This window comes from Oryzias latipes, chromosome 20, assembly GCF_053564925.1.
Source record: "Oryzias latipes strain Hd-rR chromosome 20, Olatipes_Hd-rR_3.1".
Classification (NCBI taxonomy): domain Eukaryota; kingdom Metazoa; phylum Chordata; class Actinopteri; order Beloniformes; family Adrianichthyidae; genus Oryzias; species Oryzias latipes.
In genome coordinates this window covers 4,622,276-4,639,421 of record NC_136256.1, presented here as the reverse complement: position 1 = coordinate 4,639,421, position 17,146 = coordinate 4,622,276, and the positions used below count along the sequence as shown (strand labels likewise).

The 17,146-nt window shown below is 40.3% G+C and overlaps 1 protein-coding gene across 9 annotated transcripts in view; it reads right to left on the bottom strand.

The window, feature by feature from the left end:
- LOC101167997 (sodium channel protein type 5 subunit alpha) overlaps positions 1-17,146 on the bottom strand; it is a 254,888-nt gene that overhangs the window by 127,094 nt on the left and 110,648 nt on the right. For all 9 annotated transcript variants that reach the window (XM_078938898.1, XM_078938896.1, XM_078938901.1 and 6 more), the window contains exons 10-13: positions 5,307-5,448; positions 4,268-4,465; positions 2,351-2,533; positions 2,005-2,259 (exon numbers count right to left, since the gene is read on the bottom strand). In XM_078938898.1, the coding sequence (XP_078795024.1) occupies positions 2,005-2,259; positions 2,351-2,533; positions 4,268-4,465; positions 5,307-5,448 (778 nt within the window). The remainder of the gene's footprint in view (positions 1-2,004; positions 2,260-2,350; positions 2,534-4,267; positions 4,466-5,306; positions 5,449-17,146) is intronic.

Below are 17,146 nucleotides of genomic sequence, written 5' to 3'. Positions count from 1 at the left end.
GAAGCAATGTGTATGTGTAAAAGTAGTTTTAATGAGCATGCAGTCATCTGACCACATTTCAATGAGTTGCTGTTTCTCATCGTCACAACAGTCACCATCGTCATTTAATAACACGACATTCGTTGCTTTACATTAGTCAGCGGCTTATCTGTTGCTTCTTTCCTTCACATTATGCCCGGCTACAGTGGCCGTTCTGGTCCAGTTGTTCTGCTCCTAGGATGGAATGTATTTAGACTGAGGAATCTCTGAGCGCACCACAGCTCAGACTGATTGAAAATGAACCAAGGCCACCTGGAAAGATGGGTCCAAGACTGGTTCTTGGTCCCGGACCAGGGTCCGCTTGGTTGCATTTAATATGAATATTTGTTGCAGATTATTGGGAGAAACAAACTCTGGTTCACTTTAAGCAAACCAAATGTGTCCTATCTGAAAACACCCTTAGTCACCTTCTGAACAATCATTTTGGGTTTAGAGCACAAATATTTCCAAAAGCACAATTTTATTACAAATTCAAAAATTCTTCGGACAAAAGTCACCCTAAACACTAAAACACAGACTTACATTAAAGAAAGAAATTCCTTCAGTTGCTGAAAAAGCCTCCAGTGACTAAAACCTCCTCCTTAAAACCTGTAATGTCGCGTTCAGAGCCCACACAGCTGTCAGAGTTACATTAGTGATTAGAGGGTCTCACATTCCGGGCATGACTTTGCTGAGGCGCTTTAAAGATGACCCTTTGGGGACCAACAGGCACGAAAATTCACAGGTATGTGATACTCTATCAGTGTCTCACATTTGGAAGTCATAAAATAAATTGTCAAGCCACAGTTGTGCTTTTCACGGTCAGTGCCCGTTGCTCAAGTTTCGCAAAAACACTTGTGGCCACCACAGCGGAGCAGCTGAGCCTCAGCTGTGGTCCAAACACCATGTTAGTCCACTGAACGAGAAAACGAAAGCATCTGAAACCTCAAATCTGCATCACGGCGTGTTGCCACCTGGGAAAAGGGTGCAAGACGGAAACCAAGCAGTCCAAATGTTACTGCACAGCAATCACCACATTCATGTTCTACTGTAGCTTTCAGTTTAAACCAAGCAAGCGGAATGACTCATCAGATTCAGGAACTGTGACATCTTAAAGCTGTTAGCTTAGACTAAAGTTTTTCTGCAACCATTTTATAGATGCTCATCAAATCTTGCACCTGGCATATCTACATGTACTTCTCCTGCAGCTTCTTAAAGTTCCACTCCAATCATCTTTTGATCTATTGTCAAAGCATTCCCATTGGTCTTTTAACTATGATTATCCACTTTGGTGCATGACAACTAATGGGATTTCAACTTTACCTAATTTACCATTCTTATAAATGGGTATTGACTTTTGAAAATTTGTCAGTATTAATGTTTTTCACATTTTTCCAGCAAATCTAAACTGAAATTGTTATTTTGGCATTTCTGCGGTATAATCAGTGACATTTATTTCTTTAATTAACTATTTTAGAATTAAGGTCAGCATTTTTAGGTTTACATTTTTTTACAATAGCTAGTATTTTGTTATTTACAGTATTTTTTTACATCTTGCACTTTATTTCTGATAGAACATACATTTTAGCTACATAGTGAATACTTTCGATAATAGTCTGGATTTCTGTTTTTGACTGCAGCTGTCTTATCAGTTTATAGCTCATTTATTATCTGACTGCTACATTTTAAACATTTTTAATCATACAGATGAATTTCTTTGAATAATTTTAATCTAATAAAAACAAAAGTCTATATAAAATATTTTATATTTTCTATATTTTGAATGCTATTTTATTTTGTTCAAGTTGCTTTCAAGTAAAATTTTCTTTTACTGATGTATTTGACGGTGTAGGTTCTCATTCATCCAGGTGTTGCTGTCTTGAAGTTGGGTCATAGCAACTGGACCTGAAATCTTTTTAGTGGAGACGTTTTCTCGCTAATCAACTGGCTTCATCAGTGATTTCATGAAGTTCACAAACCGCTCACCTGCGAGTTCTTGCTGGCTGTGCTGAAGGTGCTTAGTCGTCGTTTGGACCACGGCTGGGGCAGAATGCCACTGAAGGTTCCTCCACTGTATGTGCGACTCCTGACTCCTTCCACATCCCCCGGGACACTGTACTCATCGTCGGCCATCTCTCCTTCAGACCCGCGGCTCCTCAGGCGAAAGTTAAAAATGGAGGAGACCTGACTTCCTCTCCGAGTCCTGGTGGAGAAGGAGCGGGCGAGGAAGGGATGGAGGGACTGGATATGGAGAGAGGGAGGAGATTATGGATTTTCTTTTGCAATCACATTTTTTTAGACTAAAGACCTATTTGAATATGTTTGTCCTTACCTTCCCCCCATCTGTAATGTCCACCTGCAGAAGCTTTTCATCTGATAAGTTTGCATCTGAGTCAGCAACACCCATCAGCGCTTGGCTCCGCCTTCGCTCTTCCAAGCTGTCCAGTGGTGGGCCAAAGGGTGAGGCATCGAGAGACGTCCGAGCGTCAGATTCAACTGTTTTCTGAACAGCAATCTACAGAAAGAAATGTGATCTTCTGTCAGCACCATCAGATAATTCCAACAGGGCCTGCTCTTCCTGCCTGATAAGAGGGAATCATTTGTGATGGGAGGCGGTGTGCTCAGCAGTCTAAGGATGATTAAGGCTGCAAGCTGCAGAAAAAAATGTGAAGTTCTTTGAGTATCAAATTGAGTCTTATTTCCAAATTGCATCCAAGTATCTGCTCGAAAAGCTAGCTCTGAATCATATCTACCTCTTGTACCTCTCGACTTAATGTCTGAAGCAGTGACACCAAGAGATACGGTGTCCTTCAAACATATGGACACCAAGAAAAGTTTTAAAATAAACTACTAATAGATAAATACTCCGCTACTTTCGGTGAAAGTGATACAATTGTCATTTCTTCATATAAATAAAGTATTGTCAACATGTGTTCATTGCCTTTATCATATGCTTGGAAGACATCAAAGCAATAAAACACTGGAAGCATAATGTGCTGCAGGCGTGATCAACATGAATCATGTTTAATCCAGATATTTTAAACAGACTTCCTACAACATTTATCCCCAGAATGCTGAACATATGAATAATATTGAATGTTGTCATGGTGTTTCTGTGAGGATTCTACTGTTAAGTTCAGTTGTTCAGTAGAGTTTTTGGTCGTGTTCTGTCCTCTGTCAGCCACTCCAGGTCCATGTTATTCATCCACAGTTGTCTTCATTTCTGTTCCTTGTTTACAGTCAGTAGAAGTGTCTGCTTTTCAGTTCTACACTGTCAGGTCATCTGCTGTTTCTGCTTTTGGTTTCTCCACAGTTTTTCTCTTGTTTAGGTTCATTTATTAAATGTTTACGTTTCTGCCGCCAAGCCCAGTTTCCTGCATTTTGGCTCCTATACCTCTTGTTCCTGACAGCTGTACCCAATGAGACTCTATGTTGGGATTCCCAGCTAAATTCTTTTCTGCATCTTATCCTCCAAATACAGACTTTTGTTGTGACTGGAACGATTTTGATACAAAAAGATGGGGAACCTGAATGATACAGAGTTTGAAGAAGGCAATTCTAATCAGAAAATATTTTGGGTTTAATGTGGCCCCGTACCCATAAGAAATTAGGTAGTTGTGCCGCTGGTTAAATAGATTCATTTAGTGTTAGACATTTAGTGAGGAAGCTATGAACTCGCCATAAATACTGTTCATTTATTTTGAAAATTCCTCTGTTCATTTTGTACTTAGTACCCAACTTCCTGTCCCTGCATGGAATGATGCACCGCTCAGACGTCTGGCTAAAGTAAAAAGTGACTCCTTGACTAATATAGAGCGATTTCCTGGAATATGAACCATACCTAAGCTCATTAAATCAGTGAACAGCAACTAGTTAGACCAGAATTCTCAGATTCAAGCTGCTTCTCTGTCACGTCTCTTTAGTTCTACGCTGAACTCCCGGATTACAAGAAAATGGGTTCGGGGGGGTTTGTGGAAACATTTATTTCGTGTATCTCTAACAGAAATTTATTAGAGTTGATACAAAAAAGACCAGACAACACTAGGGCACTTTTCAATACGAGACAAAAAGGGCAGGTGCCCAAGAACCCCTAGGGCCCTTTGAGTGCACGTCACGTGCCTGCCTCCATAGTTAGACAAGGTTCAAATGGTGCCTCTGATCCTGGAGACAGTCCTGAAGATCCCCCTGAAGCTTGTCCATACAGAGGGTTCATTCAGATGGTTGCTTCTAGGGTGTTTGCTCCATCTACCTGTTGTTCTTTTTTGAGAATCTCCATGGCCAGCTGGAACTCCTTCTCCTTCTGGCAGGCCTCAGCAATGGTTGCCTGGTTCTGCTCCTCGTACGCCATGGCGACCACAGCCAGGATGAGGTTGATCAGGTAGAAGGAGCCAAGGAAGATGACCACGACAAAGAACACCATGTATGTCTTGCCGGCGGAGCGCAGGGTCTGTAGGGACAGAATGGATGAATGAAGAAGATGGTTGTAGCATGTGCAGCTTTCTTCTGTTTTGATTCACCATACATCAACCTTTGAACTCTGAGCAGCAACAATGGGGGTTAAAGGGTTTTTATAATGCAAAATCAGATTTTTGAGCTTTAAAAGTGTATTATAATGTTCTTTCCTCAAAAAAACAACCCAATAGTGGTATTTTGATCCTTTCACCCATTTCTGAGTATTCCTCTAAAAACCTGCGCTGTTAGCACCAGCCCCTCCCAATCCACGAAAATGAATGGGTCCTCACATTATGAAGTCACAATGTGAGGAACCGCCCCTTCCACGAAGAGTCTGTGCTACTAGCTCTGCCCCTATACTAACACACACCCACTTTCTTCGTGGAGCTCGCAGTGATCGGCTAAACACTTTCATTTAATATGCCCAATATGCACATCCATCTTTGCAAAAGTTCAGATGTTGTTTCGTGGGCGAAACGCAGATATGCTGCAGAGGCCGGCTCTAGGTATTAATACCGGTAAGGATTTGGTCCATTTGACATTGAATGGAGATTGACTTGACTTTGTACGAGCCCTCTATCAGTCATTCTCTAAACCGCCAGAATGACATTCAGATATGCTCCGGTTATTATAAGGATTGAATGCTCAGTTGGGCTAAAGTTTATGACTGTTTTTGAAGTACATGAAACTGCAGGTTTGGCCTTGATTGATGCACAACCCTACAGTATTGTAAAAGGCATCACTGATGTTACTGAACACCAAAACCTGTCTGCTAGCAACATTTTGTACATTATCTGCCTGGAACATCCCATATGTGACATAATCCTTGAGGGTACCTGGTGGTAAAGGTTCTCCCAGTAGTCCTGAGTCATCAGACGGAACAGGGACAGGAAGGCCCAGCCAAACGTGTCAAAGCTGGTGTAACCGTAGTTTGGGTTTCTTCCTGCTTTAAGACATTCAAACCCGTCTGGACACTTCCTGCAGCACAGAAAATCATGAAAACGTTATTACAGAATCAGTGGTGAAACACTTCAAGATTTTAAAGAAGCCAGTTGGGTGATTACACAACTGCTACTACAGTTTCTCTGACACCTGCAATGTGAGGAATCTAACAGCTCTGTGAGCAGAACGTGGGTGTAGGTGGCATTTTGAAAGCCGCGGAACTTCAGACATGGATCTGTACGTCCCTGCTCGTCCCAAACAAAAACGCCAAGCCTGTGTTTCCTCATCAACGTTAGCACCACTACGCTGCCAAAACCCGCCCACGCACGTCACAGCACGGACAGAGCTGAAAACATGAGGAAGGTGTTGTCATGACTGATATTCCCCGCTCAAATCTGATCCCATTCATCGCCGCCCACATGGCCACATCTGGGCAGCTGACAGCAGAGAGGGCCACGCTCAACAGGCTAAAAACAAGCAGGGACCCGAACTAGTCCTGCATTCTTCTGAAGACAATCATCGACTGAAGCTTCAACAGGTCAGCTCGCCTTCAATGCATTTAAGATGATGTTTCTCTAATCCCGGCAAATGCAAAAGGGAAGCCTGTAGATTATGGGCCAGATTGATCCTCTCTGTCAGCATCCAGACCCTCATCCACCTGAAGATAGAATGAGAGGAAGAGCAGGGCAGGAACCGTTCAGGAACTCAAAGTGTCACCAACAAGACTCTGCCTCACTGAGGAGCTTCATTACAGAAGGATGCTGCTGAGCAAACATCTGGGGTTTTAAACCCGCAACTCTGCAGTCCATCACATTGACTCCACCCCCGCAGGCAATTAGGCTGCGTTTCTCCCTCTGAATCATAAAGTAGCCTACAGTCAAGGTCTGCTACTACACCAGAGTGAGCTGCTGATGGTTCATCACTAAACCCGCAGGTAAAAAAGCCAAACGCTTACATGAGCTTCACATGATGCTGCAAGGGTTTGGTCTGTTAGTATTTTCTACAGGATGTAGAACGTCACAAAAAGAAATGTTATTACTGTCCTTTACCTACTAAGCATAAAATAGTGAACACTTAGGGGTTTTATAGTAAAACACATTTTTTTTCAAGGCAACATTTTTGTTCTAAAGCATTAAAACAGCAGGTACATCTAAGCTCTGATGAAAAAGTTACATGAAAAAAATCCTAAAAGTAAAAAGTAATTTTATCTACACATCAATCTAAACTTTATCAAAAAAGGTTCTGATGGGGATTATCTTAAGTATTTAAAATCAAGAGTGGAATTGATGCTGAAACCTCAGTTTAAGTGAAATATTAACACAAAAAAAGCCCAATGTTTTTTTAAACATTTTGATGTGAGTGAATGTAAACAAGAGCGAGTGGTATTATTTGGATGTACTGGTAAGTATAACATATTCTTTTGACGCTACAGCTGTTTTAGATTGAAGCTTACTGCTAGCGGAATCATTTAAGGACAAAGGACAGGCATTGACTCTTTGGCTGTGTTTGTATTTCCTACATACTCCATTACTACTAAAGAACTATATAGTGCCGGACTATCTAGTCCCCTGGATTTTAAAACCAATTCAGACACCACAATCACCTTTCTTTTTAAACGGGAAATATGGCGTCACCGATTTCACAAAGTAAAAATCTAATTAATACGAGCATATTATGACGATTATCTATGAATCCAGTGTGGACATATGTCCTAATTCCTTCCCTACTCACTATACAGTACACTATATAGTGCGTTTGCTATTTTTTTAGTGCTGTCTAAATCTACAATTCAAAAATCGAGTGCCCCAGAAATCTCCCAGAAGTCTCTGCGAAAAACCAGTGTGCATTGATTCTCACTAGATTGGCGAATATAGACCACAATGCATTGCGTTTGAACAATTTTTGTAAAAAAAAAAAAAAAGGTATTTATAGGTATTTTTTTAAATAAACCATCAACGTTTTTTTATCTTCATAAATAATCGTTGCAAAACGCTCTTATCATTTAGATTTTCACTTCGCAAAATCGATGACGTCATATCGTTTTAAACCAGCACAGGAGGAAGGGAAAGACAAGACTTAAATACATACAAGGCAACAAGACACAGGTGGAAACACTCAGGACTGATGGGGAAGGGTAAAACTTGAAACAACAACAAAACAGGAAATACTACAAAATAAAACAGGAAATCCAACTCAGAACATCACAGAAAATCAAAGAACCAAACACAAAGAAACTGAAACCGTTACAATAACTCAAGTGTGCTGCACAGCAGAACTCTGCTGATGACCCATAATGCAATGCATTCCTGAGGATTCATAAAGACTTGTGATTTTACATTTTTGCGAGTATCTTTTATAGAAAATATTTTCTGTTTTCTATTTGATTATTCATAATTAGGACCTCCTGCCTACATTTTAGCTTAGCTTCGTGTGTTTTGTGTTAGCCTTTGTATTCACCTAGTTCTACCTTGTTATCCTTTAGCCAAGCAATGTTTGTTTCTTTTTTTTTTAGTATTTTCAGTTTAATTGACTTTCCAACTTTTTATTACCGGTAGTTAATTAATCATTTAGCCTTTAACTTTGTTCACTGGTTTTCTTCCAGCTTGTGTTTCCTGCTGTTTAGTTCCGTAATAATGGAAGAACAACAACTAAAGACATAATTTACTATACAAACTATTTTTGTTTGTCTGTTCATTTTTATTTACTTTTTTAAATTGTTCTACCAAATGACCAGCAGCCCCATCAATGCTAAACATTCGTCTTTTGTTTTATTACTATTATTTCAGTTATTTTTGTGCTGTCACAGTTGGACATTTGTTATAAATGTTATAATTTCTGTTTATATTATTCTTATTTATTTAACTAAAATGAATTTTTTTTTAGCCTACTCTAGATGACACAGCACTTGCTTTTTCATATACATCTGTTTGTCTAATATGGACTTTTTCTTGAGTCAACAATCATCTGTTACAATTGAAAACCACTTGGAGAAGAATTTTGGGCGGGAATAAAAAGTTCAAATGATCTGGAATTGTCTAATATTAGATATGAATCTGATGCCAATAGAAATGGGTTTTCTGTCATCCAGCAGCTGCAGAGGCATCTCACGCAGCCATGCTGGTTCAACAGCAGCATGTGAGTCACGCAGGTGTAATGTGATAATGAAATGCAAAGCAGGTGCAGGTCCAAACACGGCGGCACCAGCAGTCCACGTTAATGCAGATAAAACCTTTGAATAGCAGCTGATGGACGCCATGCAGCGCAGTTATGTAACGTGAGTCTGATAATGCTACAGATACAAACATTACAGTAACAATGATCGATGCTGATTCAATCTGTGAGTCCAGACTGCTGCAGATTATTGAAACAGCCAGGGTTGCTGAGAGCACTCAGATGTGCTGATGTGACTTCAGAAACTCCAGGATGAGTGGAGGAACACACACCGATAACGCTATGAAGTCATTGCAGACGTGCACGCACCCACACCCACACACACACACACACCAGACCTCGGTGATCACTCGCGAACAGCCAGTCATCACCATGCCAGTTAGACTGACACACAAACGCACAGAGAGAATGTGACGTGCGTGTCATTCCTGCACTTCCATCCATCCATCTCATGGTAAGTGAGTCAACATGGTGGCATGTGAGTGTGGAGGGGGCTCTGAAGTGTGTGTGATGGCTCCACTCAGTGTGTGTGTGCAGTTCATGAACTGCAAACAACAATGGAGGACTGTGCGTTTGTGTGATTGTGCCAGAGTGTGAGAGCGGACTGTTATCGCTCACGCACACCTCAGTCCGTGTTAATGGAGGGACGCCACTTCAGACCCCACGCCGGGCACTCACACACCTGCTTTACCCAAACACACACACACGTCTGCAACACAAACATTTCAACTCTAAATTTAGATAGCCTTAAAAATAATTCAGCTTTGATTGACTTTTTCATCACACTCTTGGGTTATTGGTCTATTTGCATCTCAATGATGGTTAAACTGTTATTGCAAACATTACAATACATAATTAAAATGATCAATGTACAACAATGATAATGTGTGTTACTGTATGTCTGGGACAGTAACTCTGTTAGAATGGGCAGGGAATTTTGCTTTCACACACGGCTCTCAAGAGAGAACCAAAGCAGACCAAACCAAAAAAAAAGTCGGCCCAGTACCAACTGTCCCACGGACCGCCACCGGTCTGCAGCCAGGGGGGTTGGGGACCACTGGTCTAACTTATGCTCATTTCAGGGCATAAATAAAGAAAACTCAGTGGGGCAGGACAACAAAAAAGCTTTAAAAAGAAAAACTGGCTGGTCCTGATCATGGTTACCTACAAGAAGCATTTGATTCTGTAAACCATCAGCTTCTACTACAAAAGCTAAATCTTATTGGTATAGGTGATTCTGCTATTGGGTGGTTTAGAAATTATCTCTCACAGAGTGAGAGACAGTGTGTGATTGTTGAAGATGTAAAATCAGACTTTATGAACATCAATAGTGGAGTCCCACAGGGATCAATCTTAGCTCCTATCCTGTTCAACATCTTTATAAATGACCTAGGTAGTCATTTGCCAAATGTTAAATCCCATCTTTATGCAGATGACACCATCATTTACACAGTTGCTTCTTCGGTCCATCTTGCTGTGAACGAGCTCCAGGAAGCCTTCAATGAACTTCAGTATTCTCTTCATCAATTACAGTTGACCTTAAATGCTAAAAAGACACAATTCATGATATTTTCCAGGTCTCGTTCACATGATGTACTGAGGGCTGATATTCATACTTTGGAAGGGGTGAAAATTGAAAAAGTGTCCTCATACAAATATCTGGGTGTGTGGATTGTTGACAAATTGTCTTTTACCTCTCACACTAACCACCTTCTAAAAAAGCTAAAAGCACTTCTGGGTTTCTACTACAGTAATAAATCTTGTCTAAGCCCAGGTGGGAGGAAAAGACTTGTTCAGAGCACTTTCCTCCCAATTTTGGATTACGGGGACATTCTGTACATGAATGCTGCTTCGTCAACTCTCCGTAGTCTGGACACAGTTTATCACAGTGTCTTGCGTTTTATCACAAACTCTGCATACAGAACCCACCATTGTGAACTGTACTCTCTGCTCTCTTGGTCTTCACTCAAAGTCAGGCGACAGAAACACTGGCTAATATTCACCTATAAGGCCATTCTCGGCAAACTACCTCAATATCTGTGCCGTCTTCTTTCTCCTGTTAACAACATATATAACTCTCGTTCCTCACTCAAATTGCTTCTTTATGTCCCTAGATTCCTCAGTGAACTAGGAAAAACAGCCTTTTCCATTGCTGCCCCGCTTTCCTGGAATAATATTCAAAATTCTCTGCATTTAAGTGACCTTATTCCCTTGAATTGTTTTAAAGCAAAAATTCCTGAGCTTTTAAAAGAAACATGCATGTCACCCTTGACCTATCTGTACCACTTTTTAATTAACCCTATTAGTCATTGCCCTACTGTTCATTTCAATTTTAATTGCATCTGTATTTTGTAATGTATTTTATTTCAGTTGTTTTTTAACTGTATTTATTTTGTATTGATGCCCTTTGGCCCAGGTCTTCCTTGAAAAAGAGATGCAGTCTCAATGGAATTTCCTGGTAAAATAAAATAAAATGAAAATAAAATGAAAACATTTTTGACCATTTTCATGATTCCTGCTTCTTTGTGTTAAATATGTGCTGTGATTTTTTTTTGGCACGATTAACTAAAGTCTTGTTTTGATTTTTTCCCCTCCATCGTTCTCCTGCACCCCTCCTGTACCAGAGTTAATTTGCAACAGACCACCTCCTTCCTAAAAGGAGCAGAGTTCTCCTGATCTGAACGCTTGGTTCCAAATTCTTTCTGTTTGCTGGTCAGATTTGATAACTTCACCATTTAGTTTCATACTCAGAATAAAGCGGAAAAACGGACTTCAAATGACCTCCACCAAAAGGTCACATTTCTTCAATGGTTTTCTAAAGTTGTCTGTCACATTTGCCTTCTATCTTCCATCAACGCAAATTAAAGAATTTATGGTTTTGGATTTTTAAAATCTTTTTTTAAATCCTAGACTATTTTAAGGCTGTAATCCTTTTATTGACCTAACTCATTACTCAACTTTTCTGTTTTTCAAGCATTGTTTCCCCATACTGAGGCCTTTTTCAGAAGTTATTAAATTAACCTCACCATTTGAAGAGCAGATCAAAATCCCACTGTGCCGCTGTAAAAGCCTTAAATTTCAGCTTTTTTCTTTTGCCATTATTTGCCCAATTGTTTTTGCGGCTAACTTACTTTTTTTGTTGACATTTTGGATCTGAAATAAAATAAAATACAATAAAATGGCTTATTGGTTTTGTATAACCAAGAAGTATAACAAGAATAAAAAACGCCAGATCAACTCAATGGTTTAGCTACTCCAGGCTGTATTTCCATCAACAATAAACAAGTTACTGTTTTCATATACAAAATCCACACATTTTTGATATGACATAAATTAGTGTAGTTTTCATGTCTTGCCCTTAAAACTGTTCCACCTCACTTTGTTTCAGCATCAGTTCCTACATTTCTGTAAAAATAAATGGCTGTTAAAAATAAAATCGGTTATAGAAAAATTGGGCATTTCTAACCCAGCTTGTTAGATTATTAGGGGGGTAACCTGCACTACAATGGATTGGCGACACACCCAGAGTGTATCCTCTCCTTTGCCCAATAGCAGCTGGGACAGGCTCCAGCAACTTCCTGGGGTTACAAAGTTTTAGAAAATGGATGGATGGGTAACCTGCAGCTAGGTGCTGATGGCCATCAACACTCTTTAATTTAATATAAAGACTTCAACCTTCAAATGAAAATTGGAACTACAACAGCTTTGAGCAATATGTGTCAGATGTATACAAATACAAACAAGAACTCCCAGGTGAGTCTACATCTAGGAGGACTTCTTCACACTGCCGTAGCAACCATATCCAAGCTCTGGTTGCTGCGGGAGACGCTCTTCCCCTCCTCTGCCTGATCATGTTGTGCGTTTGTTGTGATGCTCACAGTAACACTTTGTTAAGCTTTGGGGACAACCTGGAATTATAGCCGGCTCCATCTTTATCTGGCACCGCCAAGTTCCAGTTTCTTCAAAGACGCAGGTATCTACACTTCACCTCTGCAGTCAGAAGTGAAGCAAATGTTCTTTCAAACTCCTCAAAACCTTCACTGAAGACAGCGCTCCATTTCTCACACATTGAGTGCCAGTCATTTTTTGCAGGTGACCACATAACCCAGTGCGTAATAGGTTCAACGACATTACCGCTGAATCCTCAACTCTGGTCATTGGCTCTTCTACAGTTAGACACGTGGAGCTCCCAGCGGCTACAGTTAGGTGTTCTCCAGGGGCCAGAGTTAGTGACATCGAGGGGAACCTTAGGATGTTAGCCCAGAGTAAGTCCAGGTTCCTTCAAGTCGTGATTCACACAGACGGTAATGATGGCCAACGGAGAAAAATCAGAGGTTCTCAAAGAAAATGCAGCTTCGGTGTGAAAACTTGCTAAGTCGATGTCAGACACTAATTTTCTCTAGTCCCCTGCTGAACCTAATCTGTGATTAAATGTACAGCCGCCTGTCATCACTTAACCGCTGGTTAGCTACCAATCTATTACCTTTAGGTTTCTGTGACTCACTTCTTTAACTTGCCTTTCAGCACATAAGCTAGGAACTGCTTGACTACCTATGCATGGGGTTTTGTGTTTTACCACACACTGGTCGTGTCTTTTTGAGCTGATTCCTTTCCTTTGAGGGCTTTCTGAACCTTTTTGAGTTTTTTTCAGTAATTGTAAAATCAATATGGTCCCTGCAGTCCATGACTGCTGTGGGCCATAAATAGTTAGAAGCTGGGGAAAGTATGGTGCACTGGGGTTCTGTCGTTTATTCTCATCTACTTCTCTCCTCCTCTCCTCTATTCTTAATCATTTATTTATCATCATTTAATTCTCCATGCGTCTGTTTGGTGCAGTGCGATTCATGTATTGTCCCTCTTTCCCCTCTCCCCTTAGAAAAAGCGGGAGTGATTCTAGTTGGCTTGTCCGTGCTCCGGTACTGTGCCATGGATCCTGCTTCTGGCTTGTCTCATGGGCCCAGCCGTCCACCAACTCCATCTGGATGAAGCCCATTCACTGGACTCTCTAAGAGTTCTGGTACATCTCCTGTCCGTCCTGGGGGAGGATCTCTCTTTCATGTAGGGATGGGTAACGAGCCTCGGGGCAACATTCTTCAAAACCGCATTATCGGTTCTGGTATCGGTACCTGAGAAGTCGAATTTTTTTGTGTCACAGAAGAAATAAACGTCATCTGCCACATTTTACTTACCAAGTCAGGCAATTTTGCGTGAAATAATAATGATATTAATTTCGCTATACTCGGGAAGGGGGCGTGTCTGCAGCTGAGAGCGCCGACCAGAGTCTGTCATGGGATGGAAAGATAGTCAGTGGCGTTCTTGTAGGGGACACATGAGCGCCCAGAAAAGGAAAAAAACACTTTTATCCCCCTAGACTAAAAACACCCATTTCCGCGTAAAATTATTTAAATTTGCATTAGCACTTCCCTACTGTCACCTTGCTGCTACGATGACCGCGTATGTTGCGCTAATAAAGAAAATAAATAAATAGAAAGGAGTCTGCGTCAAAGTGAATTTGTTTCCATCATCTCATTCATCTTAACTCTGGCTGTTTGACAGACAGAAAAGTCTATTTAAGGTTGTGGAAAATGAACAAAAGATAAAAGCAACATCATGCTCATAAAGAATACAAATAATTAAAGTAATTATTAATTAAATATCCTGACAGCATTTTGAATCAATACAAGTATTGCTAAATGAACTATCATGAAATATTTGCAAAAACATTTTTTCTAACAGATCCCTGTGCTTTCATCTCAGTGGGAAACTGATCCAAATGGTTCTTTGAGAGGTTCAGGTTGCAGAACCCTTGTCTAGCACAATAATGTGCATTCCAGGTTTGTATTGTAACATTATCATGTATAAAGTAAATGTTTTTTGTTAAAAAACAATATTGTTCCATAATGAGAAAATAAAAAAACACTTTATGTTCTTAATTTGTTGTTTATTTATGAATTTTTTCGTCCTCAAAAATTATTGTTAAAATACCGGATGGATAAGCGGTATCAATAAGAGTAGTAGTACCATTAAAACCTCAACGATACTCATCCCTACTTTCATGTGGGCATCCCTTGGGTTTCTTCTTTTTTTTCCGGAACCTTTTTTTTTTTGGGAACATTGTCTTATGGAGAAGGAGGGTAAGGGCAGGGATGCCCAGTTCAGTTTAGTCTGTTTAGTTTAGTTTAGCCAGTATCTATTGAATTCTATTACTTCATGTTCTTCATGATTTCATGTTTACTATTATCATTATTATTATACACCGGTGTGAAGCCCATTGAGAGGACTATTGTTGCAATTTTGAGCTATCTAAATAAAACTGAATTGAATTGAACAGCTTCATTAATCCTAAAGCTTTACTGTGAGAGGTTCTTGCTTTAACTTCTCTGAATTCTGACCAATTTATTTACCATAAATGCGGTCTTTGTCTCATTCAGGTTCTGATGAGGATTCAGACCTACAGTAAGAGACTCTGGGGACTTAACCTTGTGGCTTATCTTAAGGTTAGGGAAGTGCGCTCAGAGATTCCATAGGACATGCAGAGAAGATCCCTGCTCCTCTGACTGTTTTAATGTCACCTCAAGTCACTCCAGAAATAGCTGCAGATTGGGGCTGCTGTTGGGCCGTTGAACCACAGCTTTTGAGTGCAGGCCGGTCTGGCTGCAAACCAGGCCTTTGATCTTCGCCTTGACTCTGATCACCGCATTTGGTCAGATTAATACCCAAGTCGTCCGAGACACATTATCATTAGAACATCTGATTACCAGCAACAGATAAAGAGGCAAACACAGATGCAGTTCTGCTGACGGGACGGACCACCCGGATGGACACCACCCCATCCAAGAAAAACAGACCAGCATTCCAGATGTGAGGTTCTGACGGCTAGTCTGAAGTTTGAATCCTGAACAACTCCTTGATCTCAGACCGGTTTTGTTATGTGTCTTCAAGAAGTTCAGACATTTTTTAAAGAAAACAAACAGACAGGATATAAATTGACCACTTAAAACAGTCATGAACTGCACGGACACTTGGTCCATGTATGGCTGAAGCAGTATTGGAGCCCATTTTCACAATAGTCCACTCAGTTCAAGATAAAAATGTGAAAATTTAAGAGACGTTTGGACTGTTTGACCCTTTTCCAGCATCTGGACTTCAGTGATATTTACATCAACCTGATGGACAGTTCCGGTTCCAGAGGAGCCAATGCTTATTTTAGGAGGACACTCATCATGTTTTCTTGAGACATTTTTAAACACAATTATTTAAAGCCTCACAATTGAAACTCAAACATCGATCAACGCTTAAATGTAAGTAAAAACACAAAGAGGAAAATTCACAAAACATCACTGAGATCAGATCAAATTGTGATAATTGTCTGCATGGGAAACAGCATCACTTTTTACTGAAGATTCTAACCAGGGTCTGTTTGGTACCACGAACTAGAGAAACTGCGTTTCTGTTCATAGAAATATTAGTTATATGGTTTTTGAAAACCATTGGCTTAGTTTCAATCCCAGTGCTGCTGCTGCTGCTGTGCAGCAGTGTACATTTACCCTGAATTCATTCCCTTACCCTCCATTTAACCCTCCAAGCATAGAGTTAAAGAAAAATAGTGTCTTCAAATCTGGACGTTACTACCAATCAATGACATCATCAATAGGTGCCACCTGCCAGTGAGCTACATTAGCAGTTTTATACCTTTAAAAAACTCAAAAGAAAAAAGTCCATATGTACATATAAAAGTACAGCCTCAGACACAGCAGAGAGAAGAGATTGATGCTTGTTGCTGCGGTGCTTGGCTGCACTTGCCTTGCTGATGCTGAAGTAGTTTCAATTGTTTCATTACTGCTTGTGCATTCTGTGCTCACTTTATTTTAATCAAGTAGTGATTTCCATTTTTGGCAATTTTAGGGTATAACAATATGCCAAACGATAATGCGTGACTTGGTAAAAGCTGATTCGCTGTGGCGACCCATGACGGGATATATCAAAGGGTGAAGCTGAAGCGATACAGGTATAACTGGTCCTAGAAGCCTGATTCATAGCTGGGCAGGCCAGTTGGCACTGGGCTTGCTGGGGGAGAAGCCCTCATCAAGCACCGCCCAAAAATTGAAGCACAATTTAAAGACATTTATTTGTATTCTTAATCAGAACAGGATAAGAATGTTGTTATTTAGGAAGACAATTGTAAATATAAAATTGCAGGAGAGAGCTAACAGCTAATCTTAATTAATAAACACGTACGCTAATTTTGAAGCCAAAGTTGAGGAAGGAAAAGTTTAAAGGAAATAAATCCAATCCAGCTAAGTCAAACTTTGTGTGGTTTTACTATGTAATAGTTTAAAAATCTACAGATGTAGCCTCCTGCCCTCCAGAGGGTACTCCAGTCAGAACATGACATTCTACTAAAACTTTGAATTGATTCCAACACTGTGTTGTCACCATGGTAACGTGAAATGGGCAGAGCTACTGATGCCATTTGAGAAATACTTGTTTTCAGCCTTGCTGATATTTGCAACATTTGATGAGCTCTCAAACATTTCCCTCACAATGTGGATGTCCGTCAAAT